Source organism: Gopherus flavomarginatus, chromosome 2, assembly GCF_025201925.1.
Source record: "Gopherus flavomarginatus isolate rGopFla2 chromosome 2, rGopFla2.mat.asm, whole genome shotgun sequence".
NCBI classification, from domain to species: Eukaryota; Metazoa; Chordata; order Testudines; family Testudinidae; genus Gopherus; species Gopherus flavomarginatus.
Genome location: NC_066618.1, coordinates 247,990,456 through 248,011,911, shown reverse-complemented (window position 1 = coordinate 248,011,911; position 21,456 = coordinate 247,990,456). Strand labels below are relative to the sequence as shown.

At 40.0% G+C, this 21,456-nt stretch overlaps 1 protein-coding gene across 8 annotated transcripts in view; it reads left to right on the top strand.

Annotated features, from left to right (window-relative positions):
- Positions 1-21,247, top strand: part of ZNF704 (zinc finger protein 704) — a 165,489-nt gene extending 144,242 nt beyond the window's left edge. For 3 of the 8 annotated variants that reach the window (XM_050941068.1, XM_050941071.1, XM_050941069.1), the window contains exon 9: positions 1,611-15,119. In XM_050941068.1, coding sequence (XP_050797025.1) covers positions 1,611-1,722 — 112 coding nt within the window. In that variant the 3' untranslated portion in view covers positions 1,723-15,119. Of the gene's footprint in view, positions 1-1,610; positions 15,120-20,146; positions 20,235-20,334; positions 20,480-20,782 lie in introns of those variants that run through there. The other 5 variants (XR_007772645.1, XR_007772642.1, XR_007772641.1 and 2 more) reach the window with 5 other exon arrangements.
- The last annotated feature ends 209 nt before the right edge of the window (positions 21,248-21,456 follow it).

Sequence of the window (21,456 nt, the reverse complement as noted above, 5' to 3'; positions counted from 1 at the left end):
GATATCTTCATGCTCATCAGCATTCATGCAGTATTTTTACTTAATTTGTGTAACCATGGAAAATGTATCTTACAACAGGTCAAGATACTTTTGGTTTCACTTAGAAACCAGGCACTTTGCTCTTGGCTGTGGACATGATCCACCTCCTCTGAAGTCAACGGATGTTGAATCAGGCACCACAAATTCATGAGATTGTTTTTGCTTTTTATGTTCAAAATCCCACGTTGGATCTAAATTTCAAACATTATAAGAGATGCATGTTAAACCTTAATAACTCTGAAGTTATTAAACAGACAAACAAACATTATTTTTCTAACTGCATAGGCTACAAACTCAACCTAGGACTCTTCCTTGTTTAGATGCTATTCCCAGTAGTGAATTTTCAGTGATTAAAATGTTGCTGCCATTCGTATTGCTGATGTAGGAGGCAGAGCAGAATCCAGGTAGCTCTCCCCTAGGTGTTCTGCAGTGTTTACTGTATTGAACTTCATTTTGTCTGTAACATAAGTAGATATGATTCAAAAGATACACAGGGACAAATCTGGCACTTGTGTAATGGTGCAGTTATTTTAGAGTTGCACTTGCTTACACTAGGGCTAAATTTGGTCCACAGGATGCATATATGTTGAATAGGAAGGTGCTATTTTAACACTTACTTTAAGCTTACCCTGACACTTTTTCCACATTGTAACTTGTGCTTTAGGGTTTGCAGCCACATATCTCAAACAAAGAATCCTTGTAAAGTGCTAGCTTTGGAATATCAAATGACTTACAGAGAGCTACCATTAAAACAAAACCAACATTCACTATCTTCTATCACATAGAATACTGTACCAGTTGGTTTATAGTGAGAGTCAAAGTAAATCCAGGACTAGGATTGTAGATTGTCTTCTGAATTTAGTGGCTTTTCCCCTAAAATGTAATACCTACCATATGGGACAACTATCACATAATTCCAAGGCTTGCCTACAGCTTTGCAAAATTTTTATACTGCAAACCTAAACCAAGCAAACCTCTTGCCTGCTGTACTCCAGACAGCACTGCAGTAATAGTTGTGATTTTCTATTACTGCATGGCACTCTGTGGTATATCTGACTCTAGGGCTATATATATTATAGGGACTAGTCCTGGATTTACAGAGATGGACAACGGAATCTAATAAGACTTTCTATTTGCTAATTTCTAGGATTCTCTTAAAGATACATCAATGGAACCAGAGGAGCATTTTCTAATCTAGTTTATTATGAATGGGAAGGGAGAAGAGGACAGATTGCCTATTCCCCTCACACACACACACACACCTTACAAAGGATTGGATGGGCTAGAGCCCTTGAAGCAACATAGAGGAGCGAGCCCACCAGCTACTCTCTAAAGACTACAGCACAGGAGGGTGGTCGGAGTGGATCACTCAATAGCAGGTTTCACCTCACTCCTAGTCTTACTATTTTCAAATTACCAAGATTCTGCTGAAGTAGTCAGAGATCCATTGAAAATATGAGGCTCTTTCAAGGTCATGCTGCATTTAGATTGTTTTGTCTCTTTCAAAATGTGTGGGATGATGAGGCATAGCTAAAAACCTTGTTAACGAGGTGTCCCTTTTTCTTGGACAGGAAACCTAGAGGGGAGGGGAAAAAATGCCGAAAAGTGTATGGGATGGAGAACCGAGATATGTGGTGTACTGCCTGCCGTTGGAAGAAAGCCTGCCAAAGGTTCGTCGACTAAAGACTGGAAGCATGGAGGACCCAAGGGATGTGAAGTACAATAGCAGGATCCTGTTGCTGCAGCTGCCCCTGCCTATCCTCCAGTGCTGCCTTTTAAACAGACTTGTATTTCAAAACAAAGCACTTGTAGCCAAGGAAAAGCACTTAGCAAAACCAGTGTGGAGCAATAGAACAAAAAGTCTTATCAAGTATTGAACCCAGAGCAGCTATTAATGTTTTTCTTAAAACAAAAAATAACTTGTTGCTAACTCGGAACTACTTGCTCCCCATGACTGTTTTTTTAACAGTGTCAATGTCTATGCTGTGAACGTCTGTATCAGTTGAACCAAGCACCGCATCTTGCCCTGAAATGAAGATTTCTTTTCAAAAGCCTAATTAACACTTTAAGACATATAAGCTACAGTTCACTCAACAGCACCCATACCAAGAGTGGAACCTGTTAAATAAGTCTGCTGATGTGAATGATCTTGGTTGGATCCCTCATTTTCGGGTGTTTTTTTGAGGATTTCAAATCTTAATATGTCAGAAGGACTCCTGGATGATTTTTTAAAAGCAGTCACAAACCAGAACAAAAGAGTGGAGCTAAGTTTTAAATTAGATTGTAATACTCCAGAGACAGAAAAATGATGGGAAATCACCAGCAGATCTCAGCCACAAGTAAGTCCAAGATTTGAGGGAAGGCATTTCAACGATCATTGAAACATACAGGAATATAATTTGGATTCCAGTATCTTTTCTTCTCACTGGTCCCTTTTCCTAGCAATGGCCATCTTATGCTGCTGAAGCCCTATTAAGAACTGGATTATACGTAATATCTATTCAGAGATGTGAGCCAACCCAGCAGTTCAACTCTTGCTTCCTTTTCTCCTATGTATAAGGTGGTTACTAAATTAATGGTTCACTCACTCATTCCTTCCATTAGCAATGCCAAATTTTATTTGTGCAAAAAATGTATAGAAAACAAAAACACCCAAGAAGTGCTCCCATTGCATCATCCCAGCAAGTGGAATATGACAGCAGTGGAGCAACATATGTATGTGTTAAGTAAAGTCCTTTTTTATTTAAAAAAAAGTCACTGAGGTCAGAAATAGCCAATTTTCATGCAGAGGGCACTTTGATAGATGTGTGCGCTTTGGTGTATTTAGTCCTTCAGGTTGTTAGAGAGTGTAAATCCAGAATGCTGATGTTTTGTTAGAGGGTTTAAATCCAGAATGCTAGATAGATGAGGTTACTTATACGTCAGTAGTTATTTTAGTGAGAAAATAAAGTAAAGCGGAAATGCCATATGAATGTGCGTCACCAACTCCTGCCTGTTTAAAAAGCAAAATAAACCATAGGTATAGGCACCTATCATATTAATAGGGTTACACAGGCCCAGTACCAGCGGCACTTGTTTTTCATGGAGTCTGATAAACTGGATCACATAGCTTTCATGACAGCATTACTTAACTTGCACTGCTTCCTATGCCCATTTTAAGAACAAAAGCACACACTTTTGAACCTAGCATAGAGTGTAATGTTAAAGAAAAGGCAATACATGTTTGAATGGAAAGAACATAAGAATAGTAAGAGACTGATTTTTTTAAAACAAATTATTTGCTCTGTTGCATGCTTAATTTCAGCATTATTTCTGCAACTGTGTTTACAAATCACGCAATTTTCATGCACAAGTGGCTAGTGAGGGTCACGTGCATGCATACAGTTACCTATTTTTTATGCACAACTGTGCACCTAACTTGTTTAGAAAAATCAGACCCTATAATCCAGCCAGAATAATTTATTTCATGTTTTGTTTTATTAACACAACAGAAGGTAAAGATTGGCAGATATACAGCGCCATCTGCACCCTATTGTTTGCACTTCCTTATCTTTTGGTGAAGTCATAGGTCATGGCTTTTCCTTCTGTGGTTTTTTTTCAAAGCTTTCTTTAGGGAAATACCTCTTAGCAATTTGTAACTGTTTCTAGTTACTTCCTTTTAAATGCTGACCTTGTTGTCAGTGCCTTTACTATGGTGGGACACAGTATATCCCTTGCTTCACTGATATCCCTCTTTATTTCTTAAAGCCTCTCAAGATGCTTATAAAATAATTATTATGACCCCTGTTGGCCTCATATTCGTTACTTATCCCCATCATTGTTCCCTTCTCTTTGTATTCCCCTTCTCCCTTATTTGCTCTGATCTCTTGAATTTTAAAGAGGATTTTTAAATATATTATTGTAATTGGTTTCTAAAATGTTGTACAGCATCATGAGCACCTTGACAGGGGGCACTTTATAAATGAACATATTAATTAAATCATAAAATTTCCACAACATGAGGCAAATGCTGGTTGGCCCTAAGAACCAGGCACAGCACTCGTCCCAGCTGTAATACTGGAGGAAAATGAGTTAGAGAGAAGGCACAGATCTTATTAATTGCATGTATACTCAGCTCACTCTGCTCTGGCTTGTGGAAAGATCTACTGGGCATGCTCAGAGGCTTCACATAAACGTTAGCAAAGCCATTCCTATAACGTAATTCACATAGCCACTCCCACACTGCTAATTTTATATCTATTCTTAGAAAGATAGGCACACAAATAGACCACCAAAGCTGTGTTATTGTCCACCTCTCAAAGTTACACACACTTTCATTCTGTTCTTGATAAGAGTAAGATTATTTACAATAAGCTGCATGAATGGGCCCCTGCCTGGCCGAAGTGCTTGGCTCATATGTCTGTATGGACTACTTCCCTACACTGTTTAACCACACCAAGTCACACTTCTCTGGAGGGTCTGTCAGGTGACCCCTGATTTTTTCAGAGGAGTAAGAATTTGGTGATCGGTTTCCAACATGCATTCTCACAGTTGGCCATGGGTTCTTTGGTATGTGTGTACATGCACCACTAGCAGCCAGAACATGACCCTTAAAATATAAATATTGAAGGATATATATAAAATTCTTTTAACCACTTAATAGAAATTATGCTGGTGACAGAAGTTGGTACCACGTGATCTTATCAAACTTTTATATTGACAGATACACCACTGGATCCTAATTTTTGCTGGAGTGACTTTCCTGCTACAGCAAAACAAATGTCTTTTTGGGAAAATGCCTGAAAAAAGGAAATTTCAAGCAAAAGGAGAACATTTTAGACAAGCATTTTAAACATGATTAGCTTGTTTCTCTAGTCCTGCATAAAATGCCAAATATTGGAAATATATAAAAATTGGATAATCTTATTCACATAGCTGTTTCCATCCAGGTCAATTGATCTGATTCTGCACTGCCTTGCACCTTGTATAGTCCTTTATAGGTGTGCAAAGTAAGCAAAACTTCCATTCTGATTTGCATATTGACACCTACTTTTCAGAGGTGTCAGCTGCCATTCAAGTTGGTGCAAACATGCCCATTGGGTCTATCTGTGTGAATAAGGTGAGCAGGCTTCATACCTGGTCAGAGTCTAGGGCGGGACATTTTATGGAATTCAATCACCTAATTGGGATATCTGAATACTGATTGTTTAGTGATCAATCAGGTCCCTGCCCCCCCTCCAGCTGTTTCGTTAGCAATAAGCAATGATACTGCAAGAAGGCAGAGATCTTTATGGAACATGTATATAGGCCAGTGTTACACGCTGAGACCTCTGTTTTTCCAGTATTAGCCTGGCCACCAGCTTGCATATGTGAGCTCCAGGTGTCATTCCAAACTGGGTATCCTCCTGAAACCTGAGCCTGTTTCTTTCTCCAGTCCCACGCACTTATATTACACCCTCAAGTTTTCCCTGAGAGTGACACCCTACATAGCAGCATGATGTCATTCTACCCATATCTCCTTTGCTATGGTCTGATCAGGGACTATCTAAAGAGAGATCTTGCCTGGAGTTCTGGTGAATTAAATGTACAGATGTAACCTAGAGGGCTTCCCTGCAGGTCTGTTACTCTCCCATAGGTACATTAAGAGAGCTGCTCAAGAACCTGGGAGAGGGATGTGAAATTAGGCATCTCCTGGCCAGTTGGGAAGACTTAACAGGTTATGAGGGTTTGTCCCCACTCTTGACTGGGCCAAACTCCACAGCAGTCATCCCTACAATCAAATTATACTGCTCTTCACTATAACAGTGGTGGCTGGAAAGAGGTTACTAAAATGACATCTTGTTTTCTATTTACACTTCACTGAACTTACCTAGAGGTAGCACTGCTGGAACTGAACTCTGAAGAGACAAATGGAGCTAATCCTAGACTACCAGGACTTATCTTGTACATAGTTGCTGCCTGTTCTAAAAGCAGTTATAAAACATTATTGTAGTGGAGTTTTTGTTGTTGTGGGATTCCAGAAGGATTTTATACCCCTTTAGCAAAATAACGGAAAACTAGTCAAGTTGACAGTTTAGGTACGGAAGATAGATGCTAAATTAAGCAACTTGTGGCGGCAGGATCCTTGTGCTTCAAAAACCTTTTTCAAGGTTGCAAAAAGTGGTGTCTTGAATTGTGGTTGATAGCATCTGCTTCCAGTATTCCCCATCTGGTACTACAGTGCTGTTTACATAGACTTCTTTATCAAATGTCCATCATATACAAGATACAAGGATTTTTCTGTGACTTTCAGCAGGACAATTTCTTTCATTATCTGAAAATCAAGCTTTGTTCTTTCTGCTTCGTACAGTACATCATCTCTAACCAGTCCAGAAAGATTCTACAGTCAGAAGGTAGCTGGCACTATTTTTGATGATGCACAGGCTGAAGAAGAATACAGCTCACTCATCCATACCCTTGTTTACTCCACATTGCTGACAGTAGTAAGAACTTGTTTTTGTCAATAAACTGGTCAGATAACACATAAGGGAATAGACAAATGCAGTAACAAGCCACAGTTCAATAGAACTGCTTTTCTAACCTTAATCAAATTTTAAGAAAAAAAAAATTCTGGTAAAACCTTTGCATCCAAGTTTGAGATAACTATTGTATGTTTCCCTGAGAGAAATAAAGAAATAATTATAACATGAAAAACAAATTAGCAGTAGAAATATAAATGTAGCTTTCCTATTATCTGGGACAACTCACATAAATCAGGATTGCAAGATTTTGTCCGAATTCTTAAAATCTAACCCAGTGCTACAAAGGAGCTCCTAAATTACATTTGTAAATTCTCAAGGTTCATCATTGTTCCCCTCTAGGAAATGTAAGAATTTTGTCTTTCATTTTACACTACTCTACTGTAGAAGATAGGGATATCCCCGAGTTCTGAATTTGTATCCAGTCATGTTAAGGAAGAGTTTTCCTCGCCAATTAGTTATTTCAATAGCAAATAGTAGTGCAGCATTTGGTATGTAATGTTCAGATAAACAGAAGTTACTAAGTGTACATAGAGAAATATCTTGAGAAAAATAACAAAGTTATGTAAATAATATGGATTTCCTCAGGGAAAATAAAAGGGCAGTAGATGCAAAAAATTGGTCTGTTTGAACCTACAATTACTAAGAATTTTAATATGTATTTTATTTTATTTTTCTGGATAGAATTATTTAATGAAATAAGGACTATATTACCATTTGAATTATTAAAATGAGAAATGAGTGCTTATTTGTGATTTTTTCTTGCTAACACAGAGTATTTAAGCCTGTGTGCTTCAAATATTAAAAGGAAAGAGGTTTTAGCTGATGTAAAGTTATGGGAACAGAGTTTGAAACACGACCTGATACAATAGATGGTCTACATATTTGTATAAAGCTTTCTAGAATGTATTGTAAACATGAAGTCTTGTCGCTATACAATCACCCAGTTAAACATGTGTTATCTATAACTGGATTACTGTTCATTTAAGTGGCTCACAACAAAAATGTATACTTTGTAGCATGCTGTCCTGTAACTACTAAGTACTCTGGTTTGCAAGGTGCTAATTTCCTTATGGTGCACTTGATGTTTAACTAGACCTTTTTCATATCTACTAGAGTACAAGCTTGAATGAAACTCAAGATCATGCATGCAAATAAGAAAATGCATTTTATTGAAATACACACAGTTCTCAAAACTTCTCCATTTGTACATGAAGAAGTGACCCTTTTTTTTTGTTCCATTGTAATTTCTCCTTATCAGAATCTCTTTACAGAATCTGTTAACATCATGACCAGGGATCCAGCTGGGCAGACATACACTCAAGTGAGTAAAATCATGCATGTGCATAAATATCTGAACATTTTAATAAAGTTCTTAGCTTTATGTAATTCTCATGTGGACACTGTTAATGATAGCGACTGATCTTTCTCTCAGAGTGTAGGTACGATAAATCTGCATAGCAGGGCACATTCAAAGTTTACTAGAGGTTGAAGAGATGTATTTCAGTAGCAGAAAAGCACTTATGCAGAGCACATGAGAGTCTCACCAATGGGATTATTTATATGCTTAGAGTCTAAATGTGCTTGCATGCTTTGCTGACTCAGGACCATAGAGACATCTTATTCTTATAGTCTTGTTTTGAAATATATTGCAAGACAACCTGGCCATTTGTAATTTTGTGCTGTTTGTTGTAGATTCAGAAATACTTTTACACTAAGAAAAGTCTAATTCAGAGAACTGGCTTTTTAAGACACTGTTTAGAATTCCAACATTGCCCTGTCCCTCTCAAACTCAAAGAAAGCCTGTCAGAACACACACATGACACATACAGGTCACTGATGACATACAGTTTGATCTCTGCATTGCTTATGCGCTCAACACACCCACTGACTTCAATAGGAATTCTGGGTGTACAGGAAACAAACGATCAGGCCCATAGTTCTTAGTTTGTCGGTTCACCTAAACTTTCAAAATGCAAATATGTTTGTATCATCATGACTGATGTTGTTCTGTGTAAGTTTTAGTGTTTCTAAAAAGATCTCATATTTATTCTGGCAAGGAAACAGATAGCAGCCTTCTTTATACGATGCAATACTTGCTTACTAAACAAAGGGCTAAACTATAGAACCAAGTGCTGCAAAGCATGCTCTTTAAAGCTAACTTATCAATAACAATAGGTTAGTACAGGCAAAACTTCAGAGCTGCAACAATGCTGGCATTATTTTATATCAATTTACTAAAAACTGTGAAACAAAACTCAGATTCCATGAATGATGCAAGAGAGTTGTTGCTTTATACACCAACAGTGCACACACCGTAACAGAGCAGAAGAAATAATCCAGAACACCTGGGAGGAATTAGAAATAGCGACTTTCAAGTCTTTCTGAAAGGAAAAAATGTTGCCCTTGGTAGCATAGAGATAATTTAGTCTGAAATTAACATTTCAGTGTCATGAAGACAAGCCTACTTCATGGTCATGCATTCCATGTTCTGAAAAGAGATTTTGCTTGGTCTCTTGGGGGTTTTACAATATTTATAGTCTCAGTTGTAAAGTTCTTAAAATTGTCAACTATTTAACTTGAAGATGCAGTACATTTTGACAACGATTTCTGAAACACAGTCATACCAGTTTGAGCCCGATCCTACAAGGCAATCTGCTCAGACTTCAGTGAGACCCTGTGCTAGAAAGGTCCTCATAGAAAGATCATTTGCAAGCGCATTGTTCACAGATAGAAACGCTTCTCATAGCTGGGGCAATCAAAAGACAAGCCTTACAGATGTTCTGATACCATGTCATACACAGCTTTCACTATGTTTTTTAAAGGGGCTTTGTCATGTGGGTTAGCACCCACAATTTAGAGATTTTGGGAGGCATTTAAACCAAACAAAAAACTCTTTTAGAATTTTAAAAGGCAATTTAAAGTATTTGTTTTAATTAGATTTATGAATCCCCTGCAGAGCTAGCAACTCATACATTGCAGCACTGGGTGCTGGAACGTCAAACTGATTCCTTATCAAACTGATTAATAATCTGAGGTAGCAGTTATGGAGGGAATGTTAATTGTTTACAAAAAGAACAGCTCCAGAGCCAGATGCTGCTCTTGCAGTGCAGGGCAACGATAAAGCCAGTGGATCCGGATCCTGTGAATTATCTCTGGCTAGGGAATCTTTGAGGTCCACAGAGCCACCATAGCAGTTCCTGTGCCAAACCCCTTCCCCCCTCTTCTTCCCCCCCGCCCCATCTGCTTCCCGGTATAGAAGGGATGCAGCCAAGGGAAGGATGTCATGGCCAGGTATTCCTACACCCCCATTAAAGCCTGGCTGACAGAATCCCTCACATATGTAGCGCCACTGGCGTCAGAGACTGTCTGTATGAGTTCAGTGAGCAGGAGCTGCACCAAAATTTTGTGCTTTTTGTTGAGGACCAAAAACAAATGCACCTGAAAATGTCTGGCCTGAAAACTAATGAAATCCAACCAGGCTGGAGAAATGTTCTCCCTGCCTAAGGACTGCCACTTTACCAAAATCTGTGCCAGCCTTTATCTTGGATGGTGTTATAGCCTTCACAGGCCCCTGCCAGACAAAAAACTCTATGATGGCCTCAATCATCCGATATTGCCTAGAGGGTCCAAATGATATTAGCGGTGCTGCTAACAACACACAATCACCTATCCACTTACTAAATAGCATTCTTCCAGCTTTTCCCAGTTATGCCCCAAACCATTCAACTACTGGAGTAATTCGTGGGAAACCCGTCTTCCCACACTGAAAATATTCCTTAAGGAAGTGAGGTACCACCGTAGGCATGTGAGCGTATTTTATTATCAAGCCACATCTAACCCCCACTTAAAAGTGCTGGGGAATTGCCATTGTGTCTGCTTAAAGTCTCTGCTCCCTCAACAAAGCTTTGGCCATGGCACTATTAATTGATCCAGGAGTCACAGTGAGCAGCTTCATCCAAAGTCAGTGGTAGCATCACTCCAAGAGAAAGTAGAATTCGGGGTGAACAAAGTAACAGCCTCAAATAATCAAGTGCAGACTCCTCATGTGGATGTGTAGGTAGGAGAATAGCCCGTGTCTTACTGAGATTCCAGCATAGAGATGTCCCACACTGAGCAATCATGCACCACATTTCCTTAGCAGCAAGAAAGACACAGTCTCCCCTCCAATTAATATACCTATCTCATAGAACTGGAAGGGACCCTTAAAGGTCATCAAGTCCAGCCCCCTGCCTTCACTAGCAGGACCAAGTAATGATTTTTGCCCCAGATCCCTAGGGTGGCCCCCACAAGGATTGAACTCACAACCCTGCGTTTTTAGCAGGCCAGTGCTCAAACCACTGAGCTATCCCTCCCCCCTCATTCTGTTAACCAGAGTTAACTGAAGATTAAGACAAGCAGCAGTCTCTTAAACAGGATGTTTCCTTGCTTCACATTTAAAGAAACATGATTATCTTGGCTTTCTTCTAGGAGAAGGTTAATGGGCAGACTCAGTTACATAAGTACTACTTGAGGGAGGTTTGAGACAAGAAGTTAAGATCTTAATCCAAATATCCTCAGAACTGGAGCATAGTATGATTTAAGTGTTTGTTTGGGCCTCTCTACTTATTATTGCACAAGAGTTGTGTCCAGTGTCTTGGAGAGGGTACAGTACTGAGGTTCTCAACGTTTTTCTTTCTGAGCCCCCCACCCCCACATGCTGTAAAAACTCCATACCCCACCTGTGCCACAACAACTGTTTTTCAGCACATAAAAGCCAGGGCCACTGTTAGGGTTGCAAGCAGGGCAAGTGGGGCCCCACGAAACTAAGTTGCTCAGGCTTCGGGTGGCAGGGTTCAGGATCCTGGGCTTCAATTCTGCGCAACAGGGCTTTGGCTTTCTGCCCTGGGCCCCAGTGAGTCTAAGTCCAGCCCTGCTTGACGGACCCCCCTGAAACCTGCTCGTGGCCCACCAGGAGGCACCAGACCCCTGGTTGAGAACTGCAGGTATAGTAGACTTCATGCACTTTGTACCTTACATTATGCAGCCTGACAATCTAGTTTGGTTACATCTGGATAACACTTCTCTATCCAGATACTTATGGCCTCCTCACTGAGTACAGGTTCTTTTCTCCTGCCAGAATATTGTACTATTTTCAAATCACTTGTAAGTAGAAGATAGTCAGTGATCAACACCACTTTTATTTACTGTTTTATAATGTAATAGTCAAGAAACTTGCCAGAAAAGATTATTCATTAGCTTAGGTCATTTTTTTTCCTCTTAAGTACCTTAAAGCAAATGTGATTTGCATATTTATTAAAATGCTTTACTTATTTGTATACATGTACATTTTTAAGTAACTGTTGTAAATTAATTCATGAAAATGAGCCTTTCATGGATACCTTTAAGATGATTCTTTCTATAGAGTAGGTCAGTCAAAACAACTACTGCTGGTTATTTTAAAATAAGATTAATATAGCAATAATTAATGCTAGCATGTCTTGGGGATGCAGGGAGAGCAGCACATATTGCACATTCTCAAGTCCATATTAAACGACAGAGAATTTTCTCTAGAGCCAAGAGATCGGACGCTAGTGTCTATCTTCAGTGCACAACTGCAGCGTATTATGGTTGTCAGTTGCACAATTCATATATTTTTACAAAACACTATTATATTACAATCCAAGACTTTACATCAGTATCATGACTGAATTGCGTTGTAGCTAGCTGAGGACCAATCACACAGTCTTTTCTCAAGAGAATAGTTCCTACTCATGTGAACAGCCTCACTGAAGACAATAGGACTACTCATGCAAGTAAGGACTGTTAGAGTAAGGGTTGCAAGATGAGGGCCCTTAGTTTTCACTTGACATCAATGACTATTTGTCAGGATGGGCAGGAATGTTGTCCTTAGCCTCTGTTTGCCAGAAGCTGGAAGTGGGCCACGGGTGGATCACTTGATGAGTTCATTCCCTCTGGGGCACCTGCCATTGGCCACTGTCAGAGGACAGGATACTGAGCTAAATGGACCTGTGGTCTGACCCAGTATGGCTGTTCTTATGTTCACACATTCCTCCAGAAGAACAAACAAACAAGATTATGCCAAAAAGCTGGCTAAGCAGAACTGTGGAGTCTCTTCCCCATTATTCTAGAAAACAGGATTTTGCTATCAGTATTTAGGAGAGAAAGGATGGTATTGAGAATAGGTGCTGGACTGGGGATTTAGGAGATCTTGGCTCAATTTTGATTTCTTGTGTAACTTTGGGCAAGTCACTTACGATAATCCCCCCCCCCCCACACACACACACAATGACATTACAGCCTCTCTCTTACCATTTGTCTGTCCTGGCTATTTAGACTGTAATCTCTTTAGGGCAGGGCCTGACTCTTATTTGTGTTTGCACACTGCTTAGCATAATGAAGCCTAATGTTTAACCCTCCTACTAGTAGTATTTCATATGATTGGGCGGGGGGAGAAGAGAGAAGTGGGGACCGGTCAGTGGTTAGCCAAATAATCTTATGTAAAATGAGACGTAGGACCTCAGCTGTGCCAGGGCTCCATTTGTCATGGCTTTGATGAGCATCAAGGGTAGCTTTGAACTATCTTTGTAATCCCCTGACTGCAGGGGCTTCTAGGAGCCAGTTTTTGGCCCACGATATAATGCAGGGAAGTCTGAGGTTCCTCTAATTTTTGCTAGTTTGTAACAGCCCCTGAGTCCTTATGTTGGCTGGAGATTACAGGAATGGAGCAAGCTATGGCCGCTGGGACTGGTGGAGGTGGCACAGAGCTAGCTACACTGGCTCGATGCCCCTCTGGGATTTCCTGTGCTGAGGAGAATCCTCAACTGGCTTGTTAGTGCAGCATTCTAGCCCCTTTGCACCATCAGAATGGCATAAAAAGGGGCAAAGGGGTATATAGGATCTAGTCCATAATGTCATTAAGGAACAAATCTGTCCTAACCAACATCAAATTACACTAAGTTTTGTAACATCTCACAACTATGAAGAAGCACTTAAATAAAATTTTTTACCTTTTCTGTAATAGAGGCATCGTATTTTAATGTACAGAAAGAGAATATTAATATTATAGACTTTAGTGTAAGCCAAAAGGCCAAATATTAGTCAGAATTGGCCCAATCTTGCCATCCATACGTGGGCAAAATGCCTGATAAAATCAGTCGGTATTTTGCCTGCATTGGGACTGCAGGATTCAGGTCCATGTGTCCTTATGATTGAATTTCCCTATTGTAGGAAAACAATCTCTGTTTAGTGTTTCTCATCTATTTCCTGCCAAATGTTGCTTTGGAGACTGTAAAATTTTGAAATTTTAAAACATATTTCAAGAAGCAATTCAGTCTTTTTTTTTAAACTATATTTTTAAAAAGTATTTTCTCTTCCACTCTGTGCAAAAGAAGTGATCTTTAATTAGATAATTAATTGTATATATTTTTCCTACTTATTAGCCATGTATTTTTATATTAAAAAATAATTGAGAAATTGATTTTTTAAATCTTTTTTATTATTATTACCAGCATCTTGCAGAGCTTTGACCTATAATTTTTAGAAATGATCCTGAAATATGGAGAAATCTGGTACCAAGCAATTTTTATTAAATTAGTAAAAAAAATGTATAGTTTCTGGATCAGATGAGGTACTTTTTAAATGGTGTATACATAAATACTGTAGCTTCTGGAATTAATTGACATTTGGTTGATTCAGTACACAAATGAGATGATACAGCTTTAAAAAGGAATATCTCCTAGCAAGTGGAAAAGGTGTAGCCCTGGAACTTGTATATACACAGAACTTCCACTGGTTAAGTAAACTATATTTTTTAATTGGTTTGGTTGAACCGGTCCAAACTCCTTTGTGATCAATCTTTATAAACCAGGTTTAAATGGTTTTAAAAAACTGTCCACTATGGAGTTGGCACTAGTTTAGCTGAATTGATTTAAAAACACACCCTTAGTTAAACCGGTGCAACTCTCTGCATAGACTGGGTCCTGATTATTAAAAGGAAGCTGCAGATCTTTACTCATATGAGTATGAGTAAGATCACAGAAGCCACTAACTACTCATGTGAGTAAACATTTGCAGGATCAGCCCCTAACGGCTATATTATCCATCACTCCCCACATGGAACTCTTTGCATTAAAAAAATATCTGGCCCTAAAGCTACATCCAGATGCATTTAAAGTTTGTTTGTTTTTTCCTTTTTTGTCTTTCAAGATGAGCACCTGTTGCTTTAAAAAGCAAACAAGGATCATCAGAGCCCTCTGTAGGTGTTGTAGAACACACTGAAAATAAACACTATGTCTAATTGTTTACCTCACCCAAACTGCGTTTATTTCAGTTTCCAAATCATCCCTTGAACTTCAGAGCACTAGGATCTACAGTGACTGGAAGCCAGAGCAAACTGGCTGGCTAAGAAAACTCTCTTTTGCCCCCTCCCTTTCCTTCCAAGGGCAGATCCTTTCTAGGTTCCCCTCCCATAATACAAACACAACTGTCTGAGGTACTGTGGGATCACCCTATGCTTGGAAGGTCTTGAGATTACAGCATGGAAGCAGAAGGAATCTAAACCCCTAATTCTATCCAAAAGACACACACACACACACACACACACACACACGTGCCTTCCTCACCAGTACCAAATGAATAGGTAGATGATGGCATAACACCTAACTTCCTCTGAAGCGGATGCTCTGCTAGTTCACCAGTGTTAGTTGATCTGTAACAGCACTATCCTGCAGCTGTTACTGACAAACTCTCAAACCTCCGTTTTGATAGTTTGCCTGAGTAGTAAAAGCAGGATCGGTCCCTACCCGGTGTGAGATTTCTGTCTTCTCTCCCTGCAAAGGCTAAAGATGTGTCTGTGAAACCCAACTTCCACTTGCCCAAGGCTGGTGAAACTTAGGGCTTGGCTACACTCAAAACTCCAAAGCGCTGCCACGGGAGCACTTTGAAGTGTGGTCACTGCAGGTACTCCACCTCCCCGTGGGGATTAGCTTGCAGCACTGGGAGCCGCGCTCCCAGCGCTGGGCACTGTTTACACTGGCGCTTTACAGCGCTGTGACTTGCTGCTCTCAGGGGTGTGTTTTTTCACACCTCTGAGCGAGAAAGTTGCAGCGCTGTAAAGCGCCAGTGTAGCCAAGGCCTTACTCAGAACTAGAGCCCCTGCATGATAGCACACAGAATAGCTTTGCCACTGAGCTAGTTTCTGCATTTTCATTTGATTACACAAAAACTGAAGGAAGAAAAAAAGACTCTTTATGTATCTGATCAGTGCAGACGAGTAACTCCCATGCTAAGGGGAAAGTCTTCAATGCCATGTGTGGAGGATTTAAATGCACAACTCCTGTTGGCAGCAAGGGGTAATTTTGTGACTAATCCACCACACACACTAGTAACAAATTTCCCTAAGGTGTTACAGAAATTTGGGAGGGTGGGGGTAGAGCATCTTTAAAAAAAAAAATCACAATCCTCACCCTCCTCGGAATTCCAGTCACCAACCTTGTTCAGACAGCATGCGCTAAGCAGAAAATAATATTTATGAGGCACACAAGGTGGGTGAGGTACTAGTGCTTATTCGATCAACTTCTGGTGGTAAAAGAGAAGCTTGTGTGTGTCAGAGAACTGGAAAGCTTGTCACTTTCACCAATAGAAGTTGGTCCAGTAAAAGATATTACCTCTTCTGCCTTGTCTATCTCATGCTGAGACCAATATGGTTACAACACTGCAAACGATAGTCTTTATAGTCAGTCAGTCAGTCAATCTTCTTGCTTAGAAGACCTGATAGTATTGGAACAATGAGTTCACCTAGGGTGACCCAGATAGCAACTGTAAAAAATTGGGACGGGGGTGGAGGCGTAATAGGTGTCTGTATAAGAAAAAGCCTCCCAAAAATCAGGACTGTCCCTATAAAATTGGGACATCTGGTCACCCTAGGTGCACCTCTGAGATGTCTTTATTCAGGTAAAACTCCCATTGACTTAGGAGAGACTCTTTGGGCCTAGATACACCACAGCTAAGTTTGAGGACCCAGTTACAATTGAATTTAATGTAGACTTAACCCTGAAATGCACCTGCGAACCCACTTCTGTATCCATGCAACATACACAGCTCCCTGCTCTTCAGGACAGTGCAATTCACAGGATCAGGCCTGTAATTCTTAGAAATGGCTCTGTGCATTCTGCTGCCAGAATGGAAAGGTTTTAGGGCTAGACCAAGAATGTAGAGATTGAGGCTACCCGAAATTCTTATGTGAAGTCTGCAATTGCTTTGTATACACGTTTTTAATGCACTTATGATTCTTTGTGCCCGCATATGCATATTTTTGCATGCTGAATTCAAATCTTTCAATACATTTTCAAGGAGTCTTACGATGTGTAATGTAACAACTCTAAGCATAAGTGATGGTGCAGATGTTGGAAAGCTAACTCTGCAGATAGTGCTAGTGAAGGCTCTGAGTTGCTCAGGATGATAGAAAAGGCTAGATTCCAAAGGGTTAATGAAATGTAAGTAGTAAGCACACTTGGTAGCATTTTCAAATACTCAGCCATTGCCAAAAACAAAAAGTAAGAAGCACTAGTCTATGCTGAGGACTAAAATATCAGTGTTTGAAACCAAGCCACTTTTTAGCTAGCTCATAACACCATATTTAAAGACAAAGTTTTTCTAAGACTTATGTCTCCATTGTATCAATGAGAGCAGCATTGGTCTAAACCCCAGACAAACCAGGCTAAACATGTACATGTTGGCATACCTGAAGTTCAGCAAGAATTCGCTATAATGGGTTTGGAGATTGTATGTTCTAGTTCAGCATCTCACAAACTGGGGTCCACGGCCCACGCTGATCAACTCCTTCCCCTCCCTCCCAGTGCCTTCAGCACGCCAGGGAACAGCTGTTCAGTGTCATGCAGGTGGTGCTGGGAGGGAGGGGGAGGAGCAGAGACAGGGCACGCTCAGGGGAGGGGGATGGAAAGGGGGGAATTGGAGGGGTAGGGGAGCAGGAAGAGATGGGGTAGGGCAAGGCCTTGGGGGAAAGGAATGGAGTGGGGGTTGGGCCTGGGGCTGAGCAAGAGATTTGGGGGCCCCGAAAAATTTTAAAATCAAAATGGGAGTCCTTGGGTTACTGAAGTTTGAGAACCGCTGTTCTAGTTTATCTAGGAGCCTACACGTGATAAAAGGCTTAAAGTAGCTCACAGAGACAGTGAGGAGAGAAAAGTAGCATTGTTTAGTGACCATTAATTTGCAAGATGTATGTTGGTCACTGATCTCATGTAAGTTTGTCAGAATTCAGTTCTGTTGCAAATAGATGGTGATGAACTAGCCTAGCAGAAGCAGCTTCCTTTGATCACAGTGAATGAATGTATGCAACTACAAACTATGCATTTCCATACTGTCCTTTATTGTATTTTGTATTGATTCAAAACCAAACAAATTTTCTGGATATCTATCATATTGCTCCTGAGGGCCCCAGCCCGCATTCTTAACACACCCTGAATTCCCCTCGACTTCAAAGGGAGTTTTGAGAGTGTAAGGAATGAAGGATCAGGCCGTATTGTTTTCAATGCGTGCTTCACTAGAGAAATGATTAGAAGATGGCAGGAAGACATGGGAAAATAAAGAAGTATTACATAGAACATTAAAGTACAGGCAGTTGCTTCTTCTGTAGTACAGGTCAAACCATTCTGGTGAATGAGTAACATATGTTTCTTATATTTTACCTTGCAAGAGTCAGATGTGCTAAGAACATTGTTGCTTTAAAAGGTACAGTACAGTAACCCTGGACTACAAGTCTAAGATGGTTTTTGCTTATACGCAATCTACTCAAACACAGAATACTCATATAAAGATAGCAGTGGCGCTATTTTTATATTTATCTAGAAAAGTATATGCTTCTAGGGGGTATTCAGTTACAATTTCAAAAATAACATACAGAAATGTTTTTATTTTATGGATCAGCTCACTTCCTAATTCTGTAGTTTTTATAAAAGTAGCATGAAAATATATTTTTCAAGTTACATACATATTTCTTAATTTACTGTGTTGCATGTGTAATATTCCCATCCCTTCTAAAGCTTTTTTGTCACATTAGCCACTATAGTTTTGTTTTTTAGCAAAGCTTGTGTCTGTTCTCCAGTATGAAAATCATTCTTCCTAGCACTACTGTGGCCCTGATCCTGCAGCGTGATGCACACTGGCCTTGCACCAACACTGAGTCTATTGATTTCAGTAAGGAAGTGGGCCAACATCTTCAGCTGGTGTAAACTGTCATAGCTATTGGAAGTATAACCATTTGTACCAGCTGACAGTCTATCCCCAGCAAGGGCACGTAAGTCCATCTGCATAGACCCTCAGTGCAGTCAAAGGGGATCTGTGGAGACCCAAGGTCTCACTAAACATATCACTGCCAGAGCAGGGCCTATGGCAAAAATAAAGAGGCACTATTACATTTCTCTGCAATCTTTGATTGCCCTTTGGGTCTGACCAAGGGCCCACTGCAGTCAACATGAGCCCTTACGGTGACTGCAGTGGGAGCAGGTCAGGCCCTTTGTCATCAGTTAATATCACAAACTTCACTTTTTAAACATGAGAAAAAGAGCTTCCAACTCTGGCGCTAATGGAAATATTGGAAACTTAATATATATTTGGAAAGTATTTGAAAAATAAATTGTCTGTCTTTTATATAACTTTTAGCCAAATACAAGTGTTCTGATTACTACTTATGTGGATATCTATCCGACTGTAAATAATCTTATAATGTTCAGCTACATAAACCTGGAGGAAAAAAATGACTGTTCATCAGCTATGCGTTTTGCTAGCTATTGGTATATTGTGTATATCTCTATAGATAGAGAAGGTGATGTGTTTAAATGTTGGGTGTTTTTTACTGCTGTTCCTCTAAGGAAAGACAACTTGTTTTTATTCTACTTGTTTTCTCTTTTATGAGTTAAATGAAAAAAAAGTTTTCTAATTTTTTGCACCAGAAATGGATAAATAACTGTTGCTATGTGTATCAGGACATTAATTTCTGATTGAAAAATTAAAATTTAAAAAACTGGCCGTAAGGGGCACACCAGTTAAAATGCACTTTTCCTGTGGCACAGTTTATTCTCTCTCAATGGGCTTTCAAAGGACCATTAAAATGTTTACATTTTTTTGTTGCCCATTATAGTATCAAACATTTAAATGGCTTCCCTGAAACTAGAGAAAGATCTCATGCATTACTGATGTACCAGGATCCAAGAAAGGATCATTACTGTTAGATAAAATAAGGAATTTGTACAAATGCCATTTTAGTGATAGTTTTCTAACATTTGGGCTCTCATACTTTGTGATGCTTCGATGTGTCAATAAATATGCTCTTGCTTAGCTAGTCTAACATCATTGTAGACCTGTAATTTACTGTTTATGGTTATGCCATGGTTTGCACTGGCTTGAATTCAGTAGAATGCTGGCCATCCAGCCATTCAGACTGTTACAATGTCCACAAAACATTAAATAAATGCACTTGTAATTGATTAACTATTATGGAGTATGTTCAACTATTTCATGTAATAAAAAGACTTTGTGTATAACTTCTACTTGTAGGTTGGTTGTTTGTGCAAAGTTTCATTCTTTTACAGTACAGGACTGTAAGCATACTGAGCCTAACCAGTCAGCAGAAGTGGGATTGGACCATCATCAGCCTGGTCATAAGTCAGATATTTACAGGTGATCTCATGGTCTACCTTGGGACTGGAAATTTGGACCCAGAGTTTTAATTTTGGCTCAGAGAAGTCACTTAGCCTCTTCCTCTATTTCCCCATTTCAGATTTGTGCGCTCAAAAATACAGACCTCTACCTGCTGAGCTGAAGCAGTGGCTCCGTCCTCTCAGCATGTTAGCTGCTGTACACGTGAACAGGCTTCAGAGCGCCGGTGTTCCAACGAAAGCTCCCGAAATGCAACATTTAAAGTAGTAAGTTAAAGAGCAGCTTCATTAGCTTTGCCTAGAAACAGGATTGCCATACACCAGAAGGGATCTGAGATGCATTCCAGCAGGGGTACCTAGTGATGGTCCATAGAATATATACACAGAAGCAGCAGATTCCCCTTTTGAACCACTGTTGTGAATGTGTAGCCTAAGAACCACGAAAACTAACCTAAACACACTATCATTCAAATACCTTGCTGAGAACTCAATCCCAGGATAACAGTGGGGCTGGCAGCCAGACCACATACTTCCCCTATTCACATTTTTTTTTTACTCCTGTTTTGACAGTTTTCCAGCCAGATCTAGTAAAGGATTGTCTCAAACCTCAGCCCTTTCTCGGAACCAAACACCAGAAGGGTTTAGATGAGGAAGCCCCGCTCCTGCCGTCCCTACAACCATCCAATACATTGCTGGTTTCCACCGACATGCTTCTGACAAGATTTCTTTTCATTTTCCAACCAGCTCCCATCCTTATAAGAGCTGTTTTGCTTCTCTTAAATATTTATTTTGAAACCAGGAGTGGTCAGCGATTACTGCCAATGAAAGATGGCTACTTGGTGGGCTACTTTAGAGGAAAATCCCACTCCTGTAGGAAAGTTATCCACAGCCATGTGGTCCTGGAGCTGGCAGTCTCAGCAGAGAAGTCCAGGACTAAATGGCATAAAGAGCAAACTACCTCTTCACTCCTAGAGCTTGTCCCTCCAGAGCAGTGGTGAGCTACAGCTGTGCAATGGGGGAGAACTGATTTGAAATAATATATCGTGCACTACAAATGCTCTAAAGCAAATGTTTCCAGTTAAATTCAACTGCAATAAAATAATCTTAACATACAGTATTTAAAAATGTTTCATGATTGCACATCATGTTTACTGTGTGAAATTGTACTTCAATAGTTAGATCAGCCTCTGTCATGAAGCTGGGGGCTCTCTTAATTCTTCCTAGTTGTGTGCTTTGTGGCACAT